The 16589-nt window shown below is 45.1% G+C and overlaps 8 protein-coding genes across 10 annotated transcripts, besides 1 other annotated feature; 1 reads left to right on the plus strand and 7 right to left on the minus strand.

Moving 5' to 3' along the window:
• The first annotated feature begins 352 nt into the window (after nucleotides 1-352).
• On the plus strand, nucleotides 353-1595 carry pasi1 (pasiflora 1). Of its 2 annotated transcripts, none has more exons than NM_001260229.2 (5): nucleotides 353-473; nucleotides 639-917; nucleotides 979-1078; nucleotides 1141-1191; nucleotides 1273-1595. In NM_001260229.2, the coding sequence occupies exons 2-5, from the start codon at nucleotides 643-645 to the stop codon at nucleotides 1354-1356; spliced, it is 510 nt and encodes a 169-aa protein (NP_001247158.1). In that variant the 5' UTR covers nucleotides 353-473; nucleotides 639-642; the 3' UTR covers nucleotides 1357-1595. The 2 variants fall into 2 exon arrangements, with proteins under 2 accessions (NP_001247158.1, NP_650655.1); NM_142398.4 differs by having other exon boundaries at nucleotides 353-415.
• A 58-nt stretch (nucleotides 1596-1653) lies between these two features.
• CG7379 (uncharacterized protein) lies at nucleotides 1654-3582 on the minus strand. Its single transcript, NM_142399.3, has 3 exons — nucleotides 3246-3582; nucleotides 2212-3164; nucleotides 1654-2150 (listed from the first exon to the last, which is right to left on the minus strand). The coding sequence occupies exons 1-3, from the start codon at nucleotides 3385-3387 to the stop codon at nucleotides 1944-1946; spliced, it is 1302 nt and encodes a 433-aa protein (NP_650656.1). The 5' UTR covers nucleotides 3388-3582; the 3' UTR covers nucleotides 1654-1943.
• Nucleotides 3583-4154: 572 nt separating this feature from the next.
• On the minus strand, nucleotides 4155-6790 carry CG17803 (uncharacterized protein). 2 transcript variants are annotated; one of them, NM_001316559.1, is made up of 5 exons: nucleotides 6404-6790; nucleotides 6002-6328; nucleotides 4963-5801; nucleotides 4586-4906; nucleotides 4155-4518 (listed from the first exon to the last, which is right to left on the minus strand). In NM_001316559.1, exons 1-5 carry the CDS (start codon nucleotides 6437-6439, stop codon nucleotides 4278-4280), a joined length of 1764 nt encoding a protein of 587 aa, NP_001303488.1. In that variant the 5' UTR covers nucleotides 6440-6790; the 3' UTR covers nucleotides 4155-4277. The 2 variants fall into 2 exon arrangements, with proteins under 2 accessions (NP_001303488.1, NP_650657.2); NM_142400.2 differs by having other exon boundaries at nucleotides 6404-6571.
• A 29-nt stretch (nucleotides 6791-6819) lies between these two features.
• On the minus strand, nucleotides 6820-8538 carry CG17806 (uncharacterized protein). Its single transcript, NM_142401.3, has 3 exons — nucleotides 8334-8538; nucleotides 7265-8283; nucleotides 6820-7208 (listed from the first exon to the last, which is right to left on the minus strand). Exons 1-3 carry the CDS (start codon nucleotides 8442-8444, stop codon nucleotides 7073-7075), a joined length of 1266 nt encoding a protein of 421 aa, NP_650658.1. The 5' UTR covers nucleotides 8445-8538; the 3' UTR covers nucleotides 6820-7072.
• Nucleotides 6913-6983: a mobile genetic element.
• Nucleotides 8503-10527, minus strand: Nnk (Nicknack). Its single transcript, NM_142402.3, has 4 exons — nucleotides 10333-10527; nucleotides 9319-10274; nucleotides 9134-9256; nucleotides 8503-8934 (listed from the first exon to the last, which is right to left on the minus strand). Exons 1-4 carry the CDS (start codon nucleotides 10444-10446, stop codon nucleotides 8808-8810), a joined length of 1320 nt encoding a protein of 439 aa, NP_650659.2. The 5' UTR covers nucleotides 10447-10527; the 3' UTR covers nucleotides 8503-8807.
• Nucleotides 10528-10956: 429 nt separating this feature from the next.
• On the minus strand, nucleotides 10957-12363 carry CG17801 (uncharacterized protein). Its single transcript, NM_142403.2, has 4 exons — nucleotides 12225-12363; nucleotides 11371-12167; nucleotides 11187-11300; nucleotides 10957-11126 (listed from the first exon to the last, which is right to left on the minus strand). The coding sequence occupies exons 1-4, from the start codon at nucleotides 12345-12347 to the stop codon at nucleotides 11015-11017; spliced, it is 1146 nt and encodes a 381-aa protein (NP_650660.2). The 5' UTR covers nucleotides 12348-12363; the 3' UTR covers nucleotides 10957-11014.
• A 321-nt stretch (nucleotides 12364-12684) lies between these two features.
• Nucleotides 12685-14500, minus strand: Odj (Oddjob). Its single transcript, NM_142404.4, has 4 exons — nucleotides 14279-14500; nucleotides 13494-14224; nucleotides 13314-13433; nucleotides 12685-13256 (listed from the first exon to the last, which is right to left on the minus strand). Exons 1-4 carry the CDS (start codon nucleotides 14393-14395, stop codon nucleotides 12932-12934), a joined length of 1293 nt encoding a protein of 430 aa, NP_650661.1. The 5' UTR covers nucleotides 14396-14500; the 3' UTR covers nucleotides 12685-12931.
• Nucleotides 14501-14678: 178 nt separating this feature from the next.
• Alg1 (ALG1, chitobiosyldiphosphodolichol beta-mannosyltransferase) lies at nucleotides 14679-16412 on the minus strand. The gene is made up of 3 exons (NM_142405.3): nucleotides 15758-16412; nucleotides 15136-15696; nucleotides 14679-15077 (listed from the first exon to the last, which is right to left on the minus strand). The coding sequence occupies exons 1-3, from the start codon at nucleotides 16315-16317 to the stop codon at nucleotides 14858-14860; spliced, it is 1341 nt and encodes a 446-aa protein (NP_650662.1). The 5' UTR covers nucleotides 16318-16412; the 3' UTR covers nucleotides 14679-14857.
• Between the last annotated feature and the right edge of the window lie 177 nt (nucleotides 16413-16589).

The following is a 16589-nucleotide window of genomic DNA, read 5'->3' on the forward strand; positions in this document are numbered from 1 at the left end:
CAATTAATATATTATATACCAATTATATAATAAATTAAACATTTGATAAATATATCTTAAAATACATTGCTGTACATTTGTTAGTTAATAGAATTATAGGAAACATAATAAATATTTTAATATACTGTACAGTGCTCATACTCGCGTTTCAGTTTATATTCGATAGTCATCGATTATTTAGTATCATACACTTTTTAATTTTATAATCATAATATTTATTAAAATATTCTCATACTTTAAATTTGCAAACATTCTATTTACTGAAAATGTCTTCAATTTATTAAACATATCATAACTTTTCGCGATATATTTAACTAAATAAATATCGATAATTCCCTTTTTTACGCACGCATGGCAACCCTATTGCTCAAGCCGTTGTTGTTTTTCTAATTAAGCGATTATTATTTAAAAAAAGGTACGCCCACGCCCTAGAAACCAAAACAATCTGGACATTTTAAAAGGATATATCCAAGGTTAACCTTTAGAAGTAGCTATCAATTGAAAAGCAGAAGAAAATCATACATTTCGACTGCGTTTTCATTGACCAAAATATTTGGGCGTTGACGCTGTCACGCAAGCCAAAGAAATTTGAGATCGGAGAAGTTTGTTCATTGGTGTCTCCCGGTGTTTTCCCACAGCAACATGGTAGTGCTGAGCTCCTGCTGGTCGCCCATAATTTGGTCGGATAATGTCCGGACGGGAAGCTATGCCGTGGCCGGCTATACGGCTGCGCTATCCGCCGTAATGATCACGCTGATTTCGTATATGCTAGCAGGCGGGGAGTCTGCGCAGCTCTATTCCCCGCTCTTTGAGACGGATATACGTTCGTCGATGCCCGTGGCAGGTGGCTTCTTTATCATCTACTTCCTGCTAATCATCCTGTCTTCCTATTTGGTCTACTACGGTATTAAGATCAGGTAAGACGAGCTCTGGCTTCCTATATGTACGGATATAGTCATGCTTGCATCTGTTTCTCAGCACTCGAGGATGGCTGCTACCCTGGCTGGGTCTAATTGGACTAGCCATTCTCTTCCAGTTTAGCTGGAGCCTTTGGCTTATTGGAGGCTACTATATTTATGTGAGTAGCGATTATCTTTTCCATTAACTAAAGCTAATGAATTCGTGTTACTCTACCGCCAGCTGGAGCAAACCTTCTCGGCCCTTTTGAACTTCGTTTGGGTAGCCTACAATGTAAGTGTTTGAAATTCAAGGGACAGCAACACCAACTCCTGTATCATTATGTTTATAAACCCATTTTACTCATCCACTTAGATCTATTGCTGGCTGGTGGTCTTCTCGCAGTACCAGATATTCCTGGAGATCCAGAATCCGAACATTGAGCTGCTCATGCCATGATGGAAGAACCTCCATACAGAAGCTCGAATAATCTATTAGAATACTTTTTGACTTGACACGCAACAAGAACTCCGTCCATGCGCATTTTTTACAATAAGAATTCCATACAATTCCACAGATGCCTACCAAATAGTTTTATATAAATTTATATATTTTACACACATTTATACACGATCAATTATACTTATGTGTAATTCGAATGCCTTAGTCTTCTAAACGACAATTAAACAAATAGATTCGTAAAACTACTGCTACTGGATACGGGCTCCTTGGGGCCAAGAAATTATTGTGGGTTTTGAATATCAACGTTTATTACCATAAATTAAGTTTAGGTGTACTCTAATTATACGAGTTTTTGTGTGTTTACATTGAGAAAGATATTGTTTGTACAGAAACTTTAAATGAAAACTGACGACCTATAACCATAGAAGCGAGGGATCTAAACTGGGTGAAAGAGGGGAAAGTCGAAAAGGGATCGGGTCTAAGAAAGTCACTAAATATACATTAAGGTAAATCTTAGGATCGAATATTTTACAGAGCCTGGTGTTAGACACAGAGCAATGGGTTGGATAGGCTGGCCTAATAGACTAGGTCTTCTCCTCCTTTTCCTTGTTGTAGCGCTCCAGTTCTTTGAGGAACTGCGCCTTGGGTTTCATTACATTTGGCCGTTCTCCGCGGCAGTTGGGGCAGAACCACTTGCCTTTTGGTTTTAGTACCAGGGAGACGCACGAAAAATGGAACCACTCGATGGGGCACAGGTCATTGTCGCACAGGATCATCTCGCCAAAGGAGATCTGCAATAGAAAACGTGATTAGTGGCGAAGCTTTTCGATAGGAAAAGCACTGCGAACTCACCTGATTGCAGACACAGTAGGTCGGCTCGTCCGGATCAATGGTCTCCGGCGGCGGCGTCTCCTCTCGCGTACTGGCATTGGCATTTGAAGCCCCAGAACCGCGTACCTTGCGCTTTTTCTTCTTGCCGGAATTATTGCCACCAACTACGCCGGCTCCGCTGGCACCACCACCTCCGGCTGCTCCACTGCTCGTGGCTGCAGAGCCGCTAGCCAAACTGCCAGAAGCCGACTGCAGACTGGCCTTTCGTCCCTGTCCCGCTCCACTGGCACCGCCCAACGAGGATTTGCGCTCGCCACTGCCACCACCACTGCCACTGGCTTCATTTGCCGAGTTGGACTCGTTGCCGCCCATCTCCAGAGAGCTTCCGTTGTTAACAACACTCTCGTTTCGCCTCCTCGACCGCTTGCTACCTGTGCGCTGCAGTTCTCCGCCTCCTCCGCCGCTGGCATTGCCATTGGAGCCGCTGTTGCCACCATTACTGACATGGCTCGAGCGCTCCGAGTTGGGCGTTGAGCCGCCACCGTTGCCGGAGGTCATGGCATTAGAACCAGGCACAACACCACCTGCATAGCCGCCCAAGGCGTACAGATCTTTGGCCGAAAGCAGGCCGTTTCCATTTAGGCCACCGTTGCCAGTGCCCGCTTGGTTGCCCTGCTCCCTCATCGGGCTCTGCAGGCGTTGCAGCTTCGAAGGCGTGCCATCGTCCAGGAGCGCATACCGATCGCGGTCCTCCTTCAGGTCCAGGTTCTGCTGGTCGGTGTCCAGCTGGCGCAGCTTGCCGTCGATTATCTCCTGCATATGATTGACGATCTGCATTTTTTCGTCGCCCAGTTCCTGCGCCTGAATGAGACTCTGGTGCATCCTGGAGATGCTTCGAGACCGTCGCCCGGCATCCGCGGAGTTCTGCAGGGACAGATACAGGTCGTAGTAGTGGTCTACGTCGCGAATGAGGCCTGCAAATCGACGGGTTTGGACCAAGAGAGGAGGTTAGGTTTTCCGCTTTTCCAACAGGCGTAATCTCGGCCAGAACTCACCTCTGTACTGGACGTCTATGTCGCGGATGCGTGACAACTGGCGCTGCACGTCGTCCGGCAGATTTTCCACCGAATCGATATAGTTGTCCACATAGGTGGCCGAATTGATGGCCTCCGACTCGGATGCAATGGGGTTTATCATCGTGTTTGGACTGCGAATCGCTCTATTCCCGCCGCGACATCGGCTCGGGGACGTGGGTTCGGATGTGAGCTACTCTTCCGGCGCTCTGGAAGGGATCGGCTGGCTATATAGTACTCCGATTCCACTCAGTTCCAACTTTTTGTATGGCGTTGCGAGTCGCAACTTGCGACTGTACTCGTGTGTGCGTGTATGTGTGCGTAGGTATTATTTATATGTATGTATACAATGGGTGGTTGTGCTTTGCAACACTAGTCGGCTGGTGTTTTGCTACACTGAAATCGGGGTGGTTAACGGCACTGCTGTTTCGGTTGAATTTTTTAATAAATAAGTAATATTGGTTTTAATAGTTTGTGGTCAAATATCTTCTCATCATTTCCCTAGGCAATAGAAAGTATTAAAAATATTTTCCCTTTAAATACAAATTTAATTATTACTTTCAGTCCTTTTTTTGTATTCATTTTATTACAATTATCGTAATTTTAAAATCATGTATCATTCATTCAACGGCCAGTGTAGGAAACGTTCAAAACCAACCCCTTACTCATTTGCCCGGGAAACTGGAGAATTTCAAATAACAGTATCAGCTGATTTTTTAATTAGGAAAAACAAATGCACTTATATTATTTTTTAATTGATTATTATTTAATATTAATAATATAAATATTTATTGTTCCTTTCATGAAACATACGTCTGAACTATTCAGATTTGTATTTAGGTTGTCAAGTCTATTCTTCATTAAGCTTAACGTTATTAAATGCATAATACTATTATACGAATTATATATTTTTAAAATATTGTTCGTGCATTATCTTCTATGTCGGCACTTACTAAACGTCACCTTAGAAGTATTACGTACTTCGCCATGAAAGTATATAAATTTTTATAAAAATTATATATATTCAATAGTTTGAGTCTTTTCATCCTGAGTTCTGGCTCGCACTTCCTGTGCATTTGGCTGCATTGGTGTTTGAGATTCAAAGTCCATTTCCTTATCAATATCTTTAAATGCTTGTTGCAGTCCATTAACTTCTTCTTTTATAGCTTTCTGCATATTATCCCGATGCAAATCGGTGTTTTTGTGTTTGTTTAGATTATATCTATGGCGGTAGTGAACATCGCAGATCTCGCACCTGGCAATATAAATCAAGTAAAGAAATAAGTAAACGGACAGTAGTCGGGATTCTCTTTTGCACCCACCGATGAGGATGCATTCCTGTGTGTACATCCTGATGCTTTGTTAGTTGGGAGCGCAGCAGGAATCCCTTTAGGCAGATGTCACAGCGAATGGGAAACTTGTCGTGCAAAGCTTGATGTCGTTTCATGGCAGATGGGTCAGCGAATTTCATCTGGCAAATCTTGCACTGGAAGGGTCTGCTTCCGTTGTGGAAGTTCATGTGCAGGACTAGACCTTTCTTGCTGGTATAACTTTTGGTGCACTGGGTGCAGTAATGGCGACTGGATCCCTCTTCCTTTGATTTCACCCGCGTTCGAATCCGATTGCCTGCTCCGTGAACATCCCTGGAGTCAATCGAAGTGATTAGATGATGGAACCATCAAATAGTAGGTGCACTCACCTCTCGTGCCTGTGACGACTGCTTGCGTTTGCGAAGGACTCATTGCAATGGTTGCAGGGAAAGGGATGCTCGCCCTTGTGCAGCGCTCTTACGTGAATGTTGCGCGTATAGAGATCGTAGAATTTCTTCGGGCATTCGGGGCACTCGAAATTCTTGGCCCTATTGTGACGGAGCAAGTGCATCTGCAGCTGACTGCGTTGGCGAAAGGTGTGGCCGCACTTGTCGCAGACATAGTTCAATGGCTTCGCTTGTATCCTTTCGCGGCGCCTTCGGTTTTTCTCCTCTGGACTCACCCTTAGTTGAGGTTTCTTTGGTAGTGAAAGCGAATACTTTGGTGCAGTTTCCTTTAGGCTATTGTACTCACCGAGCACAACCTTATAGACCTTGGCTCCGTGATCTACCTTACCAATCTCTTCCTTAGTCTTACACTTTCGTATGCTAATTATTTCATTACATGACTTGTTTTGCTCCAAAGCAAAGTCTTTTTCTGTGTCTCTGTCTAGATCCAACTCATCTTCACTTAGTGAAAACTGAGTTGGCTCTGCATCCAGTGGAAAGTCGTCTTCATCCAGGACACCCTCACTATCCGGCAACAACTCTGAGCTGAAATCTTCTAGTCCTACGACTCCCTTTGCCTGCTGGGCGGACTCTTCGTAGAGCACATTTTCCAGCTCCGACTCCATTTCCTCGTCACAGATTTGAATGTTGTACTTTTCCGTCGTCTGCCTAAGCTTTTTGTCGACCTGCTGGCATTTGGCACGGAATTCCATGGATTTATTCACAGTTTCCTGGCACGTTGAGCAAATGTGATGCGGTAGCTCTTTGACTCCTTGTTGTATCTGCAATAAAATGTTAGTTCTTTAATGCAGCTTTATTATAATATTATATAGTGGGTTTATTTTTCTGTTAAATTTGTGGTAGAACAGTTTAAGAACTCACATATTATGTTCCTTGTCAACAAAGTTAACTTATAAAACGAAGATGAAACAATTTAACAACAAAAAAGAAAACGTAAGTTTAAATGCAGACGCAGACGTACCCACACCCCAGTGATGACCTTTATGTGGTGCAGAAGCGCTATGTTGACCCTGTCATATAGATCCTGAGCATCCTCATGCCGCGATATGATGCGAAAGCAGGTGCGGCACTTGCTTGCCGGCGGGGGATCGCATTCCTGGAGCCCAGTGCTCTCCTCTTCGAAATCACTATCAAAAAACGCACTGTCTGCTGTGGTCGTGTCCAGGGCAGTGGATGTGGTGCAGGTGGCGTCACTGTCGTCTGCCTCCGCCAGGAATAGCTTCACAAGCTTTTTGTTAACCTGCCGCGAGGAGCGCATTGTGTCTTTGTTGTCGTTTGACTGGCGCACCTTGAATGCAAAAAAAAAACGAAGGTATACATAATATACCAGATTAGAATATTAATAAGAGTTTGAGTGACACACCCATTTTGAATCGCTGGCTGTCCTAGACGACCTCATCTGTGAAAGTTATTCGCAAATAATTTGAGCTCTCCCGTTTTCGGCAATGTTGAGTCGATGAAAAGTTTCGCGGACTGTTGGGAAAGTCCGGAATATGCTTTCTTCTTTCACCGAGATGTGCTTGGACTGGCGAACTCGCAGAGGAATCTGTTGCCGCAGATGCGAACTGCGCACTTCATCCTTTGCCGGCAAACTGCGAATTTCTGCAAAACAGCAAGCACAGTTTGCAGGGCTGCATAACCTTGAACTAGGGGTTGAACTCCAGGCTGTGTCCATGTGCGTAGCCAAGAGCACTTTTCACGGGCGTAGCGATTTTAGTACGGTGCATATGGCTTTAAGCTTTTTGTTTACTTTAAGCACTTGTTGAGAATAGCCCAATTCATTATTTTAATTATATTCTTTATTGAAAATTATTGATGTTAGCAAAACCACAATTTACTGCTATGCCATATCTTATTAGGAAACAAGGGAAGATAGTCGAGTCCTCGACTATCAGATACCCGTTACTCAGCTTGGATGAGGGAGCAATTTGTAACCAATTTTTATTGACATCAACTTTAGAAAGTTTCCAGAGGGGCATTTTGCATGTCAATAGCAGAACATGCGAAATAATCCTCTCAAGGAACCAACGATTTACCCATCCGCTTGGACAGTAGCATCCATTTTTGGCATTTTTGACTGCTCCTCAACTTTCAGGCGATGGTGCTTCGACTTGTAGTGGGTGGCCAGGGCGTTCCTTCTATTGAAGAACGTTTGGCAGAGCTCGCAGCTAAAGAAAATGTATTAAGTAAAGATCCAAACAGTGTCTGTTTGACCGTAACTCACTGGAATGGCTGTTCCCCCGTGTGGACCACGATGTGGTCCTTGAGAGCCGTCGAAGTCTTGAAGGCCTTCTGGCATGTGGAGCACACGTGTGGTCGGTGGACGGGACTCTCCTTGTGGTTGCGCTCGTGGTTCAGCCGCTTGAGGCAGTTGTCAAATCGCTTGCCGCAGTACTTGCACACGTAGGGCAGCTCCCCGCGATGCTTAATCCGCACGTGCAAATTGAGCAGGTGTTGGGTGAACTCCATGCGGTCGCACTCCTGGCACTGGAACTCCTTGGTGCCCTTGTGCCGTCTGAGGTGCACATTGAAGTTGCCCTTCTCGCTAAAAGTTTTGCCGCATTGGTCGCAGAAATATAGTCGGTGCTCCAGTGCATAGGCTCTTTTGGCAGCTCCCCATTTGTTTCGTGTGGCATACTTTTCCTCTTTGGTCTTATTGGTAGTTGAGTCAATATTCTCTATTTTAGCCATGTCCTTGCCAGGACACTCCTCTAAGCACCCTTTGCTCCTCGGTTTTCTTCGGTTTTTCTGTACTTCCCCGATGACTTGTAGTGTTCTGGGCTCTTCCTTCATGACTTGGGGCATTTCGGATGCTGGCTCTTCGTGATTCATGGACTCCACTGGATAATCAGATGAAAGCTGAGGCTCGCTCTTCACCTGAATAGGATCCTCGCACCGGAGAGGATCGACGAGATCGGCAGGCGGTATTTCCGGGACAACTAAAGGGTAAATTGGGGTTTCTACTGTCTTAAGAGGCACTCCATCCACTTTCTTGCTGCGTTGTGGTAGAATCCTTCTCCTTTGCGGCTGTGCAATACTAATGGGCATAACATCCACCCTACTTTCTAACCTGTTATTCCCGCCTTCCCTTGCAGTCTCAGTGTCCGAATCCTCTTGTTTGCCCTGCTTTTCGAACCAAGACGAATTGGTCCTGATGCAGCGCTCCCGGAATGCGATGGCATCGTTCAGATCCAGCAAGCAGGATAAGCAGATCCTCGTTGGCACACCTGGCTGGTTCCTCAACTGGAATCGAAGAGGGAATGACTCCGTGGTTACCGGGAATAGTCACCTACCCAAAAGCCCGTCAGCTTGAGGATGTTGCTCAGGACATCTCTGGCCTCCTTATCGAAAAGTGACTTGGCGTGCTCCGCCTCCTGGCCACAGGTGCGGCACAGCGTGGTCATCCTTTTTGCAGTTTCAACTCAATTGTTTAGTTTCCGCCAAGTAAACAAAGTTGGACTTCTGTTTACAGAATAATCTAGTTTATCATTGTTTTGTGTGAATGGCACATTTTAAAGTGAACTACAAGGAATTAGTTCTTCCGATTTGAACTGTGGATTTGTTGTAATAAACGTTAAATATTTAAGAGGATGAAAGATCCACTTTCAAAACTGATCGATACACCCAAATCACAGTCAGATATCTTATGATATTTCATCTTATTAACTTCTTAGAAATACTTTTATACTAAATTATTATAATTTTAACAGATAAGAACATTAGACCTCTAAACGGATGACAACACTTAACAACAAAACATTTGTACCTTATTTATTTTTGGAATCAATTTCGGACTTAGCACTCATTGCGATCAGCTTATTTTGATGCTGCCTGGAGCGGTAGTGGGTCTTCAAGTTCGAGTTCCGTGTAAAGGACACTTTGCAGACCTCACAGCTAAGGGGAAAGTAGATAAAAACAAAGTTAAACATTTGAAAAAGTAACTTTTCAAGCAGGAAATAGTTAACTTGATTGCTGGATGTAGTGGATATTAGGAAGTAAAGAGTTACAAAGTGGGAATAATAAGATGATTGATACTTAAAGGAATATGTTAGGAGAAAGAAAAATCTAGCCATATATCTTCACAAGATCTTACTGGAAGTTACGCTCGCCGGTGTGGACCACCTCGTGCTTGGCCCTCTGGTAGTTCGACTCGTATCGCTTGTCGCAATAGTTGCACTTGAAGTTCTTTGGTGTTTTCTTGTTCCGGTGTACCCGGCTGAAAGAATGGCAGTGTTCGTAGGTGCAATTTAGGGGATTTAAGGTATGCTATAGACTCACTTTTCGTGGCGCGATCGCATAGTACTGTGCACAAAACGCTCGTCGCAGAACTGGCAAGCGTATGGCTTCTCTCCGCGGTGCTTCACCCGAATGTGAATGTTCAGGATGTACCTGTTGAACTCCTTTTGTCCGCACTCAGGACACTCGAAGGGCTTGACGCCCGAGTGGCGCAGCACGTGCAGATTAAAGTTGCCCTTGTCGGTGAATTTCTTGCCGCAATGGTCACAGATGTGGACCTTTTGGCTTATGTATGTTTTTCGTTTTTTCTTCGCAGGTTTGAGAAAGTCGGTGTCGTCGTTTTTGGGAGATGATCTCTTGGTGTATTTTCGACGAGGCTTCTTATCTTCGTCAAGGGCCGATTGACGCGATGTGGCTTCTATATCTGACATAGAATCAGCATCTGTATCGCTGTCGCCGTCCTCGTTCTGCCAAAGCTCGTCGTCGTCTTCCTGTGACTCCTCTTCGTCCTCCTCATTTTGCTGACTTTCCTCCTCATCTGGCTGTGACTCCTCACATTCCTGTGACTCCTCGCCATCATCATGTCCTGTCTTTTTATCCACCATATCCTCATACTCCTGCTGTTGCTCTTGCTCATCATCCTCCTTACTGAAGGGTATTTCGCAGGCAATATCTTCAAATTCCTTGTTCTCATTAACCTCGCTTTCTTCCTCCTCCTTCTTGTACAGGTCGTGGTCTTCCTCCAGTCCTTCATTATCCGCATAGGACACCTCGTACAACACCTCCTGCTCCACTTCCGCATCGTTGATCTTCAGCCCCTCGTGCGCATCGCTCAGCGGATCAGCCCAGCATCCGTCATCCTTGGCTTCCACACTTCGGCGCTGGATTGTCAGTCGATTGTTGGTCTTGATGCAGGCTTGCCGGAAGGCAATGGCGCTCTTCAGGCTCAGCAGGCAGCAGGAGCACATATTCCGGGGCATCTTCGAGTGGTCGGTGAGCTTGAAAACCAAACGAGCATTAGCGGTTTAAATTTGCCAATTTAATTTACACACTCACCCAAAGGCCCGTGACCAATGCGATTTGCCTGACCATTTTGCTGTTCTCATCGAATATGTTAACTGGATTTTGCGTGTATATTAAATCTCCACACAACCGGCATTGTGGCGTCATTTTTAAGAGTTATTTTTCGAGCCAAAATTCCTTGCTTTATTAACAGCTGCTGCTTCATTTTGGGCCATTCGCAGCGAACTGTTGTTGTTGTCCGCGTCTCTGGGTGACTGCCAAGCGGTGGCGCCAAAATTTGAAAATGGCGCCTTTTATTCAAGGGTCGTTATGGAATATACTCCAAGCATTTGCTTTTCGTGGCAAATAGGAATTACCAAATATATTTACCACTTCAAAAAAAGAATTAAAAATATATATTATACATAAGTTTTCTGTTTTTAAATGAAAACGATTAATTAAATAGTAAGGTATTTAACATTTCGAAATGAATGGCTGTCCAAATATTACACTCTTAAAGAAACTACTTCATAATAGGAAAAGCAAATGACAAAAATGTAATACAAAAAAGTTATAGCAAACGAAGGGCAATCCAGTGCCAAAACAGTGAGAATACGTTCAAACATTTATGTCTAATAGATATCCTGAGCCTCAGAATTATCCAAGTCGTGCTTTCATCTACATATCCCGCATCTTATAAGACGGAATTAAAAACGATCTCTAATTCTTTGGCGAATCAATGCTCTTCGGATTCCAGGATGGCGCTGGCTCTTTTCTGGTGAGCAACCGAATCGAAGTGACTCCTTAGCGTTGCCTTTCGGGCAAAGTTGATTTGGCAAATAACGCAGCTGAGAGGGAAATACACGACTTGTATTAAATATGCGCAAATTTCATATCATTTCACTTACTCAAAGGGCTTAAGACCTGAGTGCAGGAACTTGTGCTTATTCAAGCAGGTCTTGGTATTGAATCTCTTGGTGCACTGGTCGCATTGGTACCTCAGATCTCTGATGTGCCGTATTCTGTCATAGTGTTAGGAAATTGTTTATGTCAGCGCTTTTAAAGTTAAATACAATTGCAGTAAGGACTTACCGCTCATGGCTCGACTTAGCTGTACTTGTGAAAAACGTTGCCGAGCAGAAGTTGCACTCAAACGGCTGTTCGCCCATGTGGCGCACTCGTTCGTGTAGACGAGCCAGATACTTGGTGACGAACCGCTTGTCGCAGAACGTGCATGGAAAGTTCTTCTCACCCGTGTGGCGCACCATATGCGTCTTTAGGTTGTATGGAGTCTTAAAGACCCTTCCGCACTTAGGGCACACCAGGGATTGCATTTTCCGAGCTGTCCTTTTTGCAGGGGGTACATTCTCAGCTGCCACATCTTCTGGAGCTAATGCAAGGGGCTTTACTACCTTAATAGAGGGATACGTTGTAAGTAGTCTCAGATCGGTTCCAATTTGTATAAAGTTTCCCTTTTTTGGGCTTTTTGCATCGACTTTGTTAGGCAAGTTTTCATTTGCAAATGAAGGAGTCTCAATTAATGGATTTTTATGCTTAAATATTAAGGGGGTTTCCGAATCATAAGGATTATGTGGTTCGTTTCTCCTATCCTCATGGGCGAGATTTAAATCAATATCGGATTCCTCTGCTTTTTTGTCAAATGGATAGTTTTCTGAATCATATGATTCCTCCGATTCCAAGTCACTGGAATCCCCTTCTGGCTCTATATCGGATACAGTGCTTTCTAGATCCTCATCAAGCCCAGATTCCCGCCTCAGCGTTGCTTCATTGTGAACTCGTTGAATGCGCTTCTTTAACTTAATCGATGTGTTCAAGTCATTTAAACAAGATGGGCAAATATGACGCGGCTGGCGTTCATTCTGTTCTAACTGTAAATGGAGTAAATGGGTTATGCCATTCACGCACACAAGAAACCATCAACATACCCATATTCCAGTGAGATCCTTGATCTTGGCCAGAACTTCCAGGCAAAAAATTATCGTGGGATTCAGGTGACAGAAACACGAGGCGCACAAATGGCATTGCGAAGGCTTTTTCATTTCAAACATATGATCATTTATCCCGCTGAATTCCCAAAACAATCAGCTGTAGTTTAATTGATTTTATGTTGTCAATTATGGAATAAAAACGGTAAAAGAGCGTACGCAATCCGAGAATTTCTGTTTACTCTCTCTAAGCAGCAAAATTTGTATGAATTACCTGTTTCATGGCGTTACCAGATAGGTGTGGAAAAACTAACTGTTCTTATTTCCTAGAAACCAGGGAACATCGAGCTAGTTTTTATAATTTAAAATTTATATATTATAAACGGGAGGTTAAATTTTCCCAAAAAGAGAGGTTCAAGCTAAAACACACGTTCGGCTAATTCCTGACGTTTTTGAAATTGGTTCCATATAATTTTTATTAAAATAAGCGCGCTGTGCAATTAGAATAAAATATATTTTATAACAAATTGTAATCTAAGACCGACGTTGAATTCCTTCCACACTGGTGCTAATCGTACGGCTGGCTGGTGATTCAAAGGATTTCTCTGAACCACCGAAAAAGTCAGATAGTTTGCATCCCTGGCATTGTGGCGTGTGGAGTGTGGAGTGTGTGGCGCCAACAGTCGATTTTTTTTGTGTGCTTAAAGTTAGGTGTACAGCTCCTCTCCATCGGGAATGGCTTCCTCGTACTCGAAGTCCTCAAAATTTGCGTCCTCATCCTGAAGTACCTCGTGGTCCTCATATTGTTCCTCGTCAATGTTATCTAACATTACGTCCAGTTCAGCCTGGTTGTCCTCCATTTCTGCCTGCCCCTCTTCCATATATCCCGGAAACTCCGCCGGATCGACTTCAGACTGGAATTCCTCTTTTGGACCATTAACCAGCAAGTTGACCCGCTTGCGGTGATACTTTGTGGAGTAGTGCCGATGCAAAAACTGCGCCTCCTTGAACTCCTTGTTGCATGTGAGGCAGCTGTGAAAGAATATGAGTTTGTACATCTATGGCTACGTATATTTCAATGATTCTTACATATGGACATCCGGTTGGTCACTCTTGTGCCCCTCCTCGTGCTTCAGCCGTCCCTTCTCGCTGTTGAATCGTTTGCCGCATATTTTGCACGGGTGCACCAGCTCGTTGGCATGCATTTGACTGTCAAGGTTTTTATGGTTTATATAGATAAGGACTTGTGATGATTAGGCCAGCACTCACCGTTCATGACGACAGCGGCTGGGACTATTGGCGAATCCCATACCGCAGAACTTGCAGACGTACGGTTTCTCGCCCTTGTGATGGACTCGAATGTGCAATCGGAGCAGTGGCATGGTGTAGAACTTGCGACCGCACTCGTCGCATGAAAACTTCTCCTCGAAGTGCCGCAGCTTGTGATCCTTCATGTTGCTGTGATCGTTGAACGACCAACCGCACTGGTCGCACACGTATCGCTTTATCGAGCGATCGACCTTGGGTTTTGGTCGCCGCTTTCTGGGCTTTCGGACGTGCTCCCGCGGAGGTGGCGGTGGACTATCTGCCTTCTCGACCACAGGCACACGAAGCCGCTTGACCCTGACTCGTGGGGACTGTCTGTTCGGGAAATTTTGGTCCTCGATCCGGATTTTTTTGGCCGGAGGATATCTTAAAATCGGCTTTTCGTCCTCCAAGAAATCCTTATCATCATCCATTAAATCCTTATCATCGTCCAGTAGCTCCTTATCGTCCTCGGTGTCTACTGTATCATCCAGCACCTCCCGTTTCAGCAGCGGATCACTAAGCACTGGCGAAACCTCCGGGGAGCCTTTTGAGGCGACACCCGCCTTCGAGGAGATCCTCTGGTGGAGATTTGCGTGCGTCTCCAGGCATCGCTGCCTGAAGGCTACGGCTTGGGTCAGGTCCAGGAGACAACAAGCGCATATGTGCTGGGGCAGCATATTCTCTAAAACGATCTGGAAATGCATAGATTATGAATAATTCCGGACAACAAATAAAAGGGACGCCACCTCTAAGCCCGTGATTTGCTCGATGGCCATCCGAATGCGATGATTGCGCTTCTCGAAGATGTTCTTTGGGTGCGGCGTGAAGATGCGCTCGCCGCAGATCCGACACTCGGTGCTCATTCTTTCGAAACTAAATAAAATTGATTAATTTTAATTACAAATTATAGTAATTTTTGCGCAGCCGGTTTGGTTTTGAAGTGTGACCGTTGTCCGCAACTAGAGGTGTCAAACATTGATGTTTTTAAAATTTTCCGATATATCGATGTTTATTTCAGACTATCGATATTGGTGTTCAAATAAAAAAAAATCGGCACTGCATCCCGTGAATTTTCTTTTTTAATTGAAATACATAATACTCCTAAGAAAACACGCTTTACAAGCGAATAAATAGTTGTATATATCTCCTTTTTTTAGCAATTTATTTTTATCTTTAGGCTACGATTATAAAAATAAAATAAGCATCATAAGCAAGTTTGAAGCTCTTTTGTGTACAGAATTTGTAGTAACTAGCCTAGAAAAAGCGATTAGCAATCAAAGGAAGTCTCTCATAACGTGTAATTGTCAAATCTTTGTCAAAATGCTCTATAGAAATGCCTCCAGTACGGGGGCCGCGATCAGGCGCCAACTCTCCCGCCATCGCAGCTCCTGGAACTCCTGGATTTTGCGCTGAAAACCAGCTCTTGTCTCCAGGATGCTGGGATTCTTTGGAAAATTTTCGAACCAAATCCTCAGCTGCTCGGCCAGCTGAACATGGTCGCCAAACACGAAGCCATTCTCGCCGTGCTTCACCAGCTCATCCAGGCTAAAGAGCCATTTGTAGAAGTTAGTAAGTAATAATAGTAAATGGCAGGATTAGTTACCACTTGAAATCGTAGGCGCAGACAGGCAGCCCGCTGCCGAACATGTCGACCACCTTCATGGGCAGGTCGAGCCCACTGGTGCTCCAGTGCAGACACACGCCCAGGTCGGCGCTGGCCAGAACAGTGGGGTAGTCCTCGATCTCTAGCCAGGGCGTGATCACCGACACCTTCTGCCATTGCAGCTTCTCGATCTCCGCCACATAGTGCTCCTTTTGTGGCCCCTTTCCGGTGATGATACACAGCAGGGAAGGATAAACCAACGGCTCTGCTTGCGCAGTCTCCTCGTAAGCTTGCAAAGCCTTAAGCAGTATACCGAAGTCCTCGTCCGGCGTCCAACTGGTGCTGGAAACCAGCACGGCTTGTCGCTGTGGTCTGTACTGCACAACACCGCTGGCCAGCTTTTGGGTAAGAGCGGTGGCCTCCAGAACATCGGATTGTTCGGCGTCCTTGGCCTGGAACTGTGGGTAGTCTTTGGCCAGCTTCAGGTACAGCTCGTGCTTGTGAGTCAAGTCGATGGGATGGAATTGCGCGGGCGCACGATCATACAGAACTTTGACAGGCCTGAAAGATGAGTCGCGGCTGAGTTATTTACTTCGTTTAGATGGATGTGATGAGGACTTACCCAATGCCCCAGTTTTGCTGCAGATCCTCTTGCATGGCCCGCGTCACACAGAAGTGTGTGTGTGCCTTGGAGCCGAAGTATCGCTCCAGTCGCCTAACCAATCGTATTAGAGGACTCTGCTCTCCCTTCGACATTCCCAATGCCAGCACTGTGTACGTGTAGTTGTGCCAATCGATGGCCAGCTTGGTTCGTGTGACCGCACAGTACAGATAGCACACAATCAGCGTGGGAATGCCGGGCGGATTCTGGACGAGTAGGAAGCTGGGACGGCCAATGGAGATGAGAGCCATCAGCAGACTGAGCGTCTGCCAAAAGGCCTTGAAGAGCAGGCGCAGTTTGGGTGTTAGGTTCGTCACTGGGACGGCAGTTAGCTCGTGGATTCGGCAACGTGGATGTTGAGTCAGTTCCTCCAGCGGCCTCGTCTCCAGATACCCAATCATGTCCACGTGGTAGTTCTCCTCGAGAAGACTCTGGGCATGGTACTGCATGCGCGGACTGCGTCCAATGTCGCCCAGCACGATGACGCAGGCGTTGCGCTTCTTGGGCAGCACTTCCGCCATCGCTGGGCAAGAAAAATAAGCGCTTTATCTGCGATCAAAGGGAATTGCGCGTTTTGTTTGTGATTCGGTTGAATCCTGTGGAATAGTGGGACCGTACTCAGCCGCTGCAAAATGCCTCGGAACTCTGCTATTATGGCGCTATGTTAGGGTGGTTCATTTCAACATTTATTTACTACCTGTTTTAAAAATTTGGGTATTTTATCATTTTATCCATCTATTCTATTTCATTTAATTTTTTAAGATGAGTAATCAGAATTCTTAGATTTATATGA

The sequence above is a fragment of the Drosophila melanogaster genome, chromosome 3R (assembly GCF_000001215.4).
Source record: "Drosophila melanogaster chromosome 3R".
NCBI classification, from domain to species: Eukaryota; Metazoa; Arthropoda; class Insecta; order Diptera; family Drosophilidae; genus Drosophila; species Drosophila melanogaster.

Excerpts from the sequence above, each read along its gene's own strand:
- CG17801 (NM_142403.2), bottom strand. The coding sequence starts at position 12,347 with ATGTTTGAAATGAAAAAGCCTTCGCAATGCCATTTGTGCGCCTCGTGT. Across the intron at positions 12,168-12,224 it reads AGGATCTCACTGGAATATGG|TTAGAACAGAATGAACGCCA; the intron begins GTATGTTGATGG and ends CTCCATTTACAG. Across the intron at positions 11,301-11,370 it reads GCTAAGTCGAGCCATGAGCG|AATACGGCACATCAGAGATC; the intron begins GTAAGTCCTTAC and ends ACACTATGACAG.
- pasi1 (NM_001260229.2), top strand. The coding sequence starts at position 643 with ATGGTAGTGCTGAGCTCCTGCTGGTCGCCCATAATTTGGTCGGATAAT. Across the intron at positions 918-978 it reads TACTACGGTATTAAGATCAG|CACTCGAGGATGGCTGCTAC; the intron begins GTAAGACGAGCT and ends TCTGTTTCTCAG. Across the intron at positions 1,192-1,272 it reads TCGTTTGGGTAGCCTACAAT|ATCTATTGCTGGCTGGTGGT; the intron begins GTAAGTGTTTGA and ends TCATCCACTTAG.
- Nnk (NM_142402.3), bottom strand. The coding sequence starts at position 10,446 with ATGACGCCACAATGCCGGTTGTGTGGAGATTTAATATACACGCAAAAT. Across the intron at positions 9,257-9,318 it reads ATGCGATCGCGCCACGAAAA|CCGGGTACACCGGAACAAGA; the intron begins GTGAGTCTATAG and ends CCATTCTTTCAG. Across the intron at positions 8,935-9,133 it reads ACCGGCGAGCGTAACTTCCA|CTGTGAGGTCTGCAAAGTGT; the intron begins GTAAGATCTTGT and ends CTTTCCCCTTAG.
- CG17803 (NM_001316559.1), bottom strand. The coding sequence starts at position 6,439 with ATGAGGTCGTCTAGGACAGCCAGCGATTCAAAATGG. Across the intron at positions 6,329-6,403 it reads CAGCCAGCGATTCAAAATGG|GTGCGCCAGTCAAACGACAA; the intron begins GTGTGTCACTCA and ends TTTGCATTCAAG. Across the intron at positions 4,519-4,585 it reads ACAGGAATGCATCCTCATCG|GTGCGAGATCTGCGATGTTC; the intron begins GTGGGTGCAAAA and ends TTATATTGCCAG.
- CG17806 (NM_142401.3), bottom strand. The coding sequence starts at position 8,444 with ATGACCACGCTGTGCCGCACCTGTGGCCAGGAGGCGGAGCACGCCAAG. Across the intron at positions 8,284-8,333 it reads TCAAGCTGACGGGCTTTTGG|TTGAGGAACCAGCCAGGTGT; the intron begins GTAGGTGACTAT and ends CTTCGATTCCAG. Across the intron at positions 7,209-7,264 it reads ACGGGGGAACAGCCATTCCA|CTGCGAGCTCTGCCAAACGT; the intron begins GTGAGTTACGGT and ends CATTTTCTTTAG.
- CG7379 (NM_142399.3), bottom strand. The coding sequence starts at position 3,387 with ATGATAAACCCCATTGCATCCGAGTCGGAGGCCATCAATTCGGCCACC. Across the intron at positions 3,165-3,245 it reads CATAGACGTCCAGTACAGAG|GCCTCATTCGCGACGTAGAC; the intron begins GTGAGTTCTGGC and ends GTCGATTTGCAG. Across the intron at positions 2,151-2,211 it reads CCTACTGTGTCTGCAATCAG|ATCTCCTTTGGCGAGATGAT; the intron begins GTGAGTTCGCAG and ends TTTCTATTGCAG.
- Odj (NM_142404.4), bottom strand. The coding sequence starts at position 14,395 with ATGAGCACCGAGTGTCGGATCTGCGGCGAGCGCATCTTCACGCCGCAC. Across the intron at positions 14,225-14,278 it reads AGCAAATCACGGGCTTAGAG|ATCGTTTTAGAGAATATGCT; the intron begins GTGGCGTCCCTT and ends ATGCATTTCCAG. Across the intron at positions 13,257-13,313 it reads GACCAACCGGATGTCCATAT|CTGCCTCACATGCAACAAGG; the intron begins GTAAGAATCATT and ends ATTCTTTCACAG.
- Alg1 (NM_142405.3), bottom strand. The coding sequence starts at position 16,317 with ATGGCGGAAGTGCTGCCCAAGAAGCGCAACGCCTGCGTCATCGTGCTG. Across the intron at positions 15,697-15,757 it reads CAGCAAAACTGGGGCATTGG|GCCTGTCAAAGTTCTGTATG; the intron begins GTAAGTCCTCAT and ends CTCATCTTTCAG. Across the intron at positions 15,078-15,135 it reads TGCGCCTACGATTTCAAGTG|CCTGGATGAGCTGGTGAAGC; the intron begins GTAACTAATCCT and ends ATGGCTCTTTAG.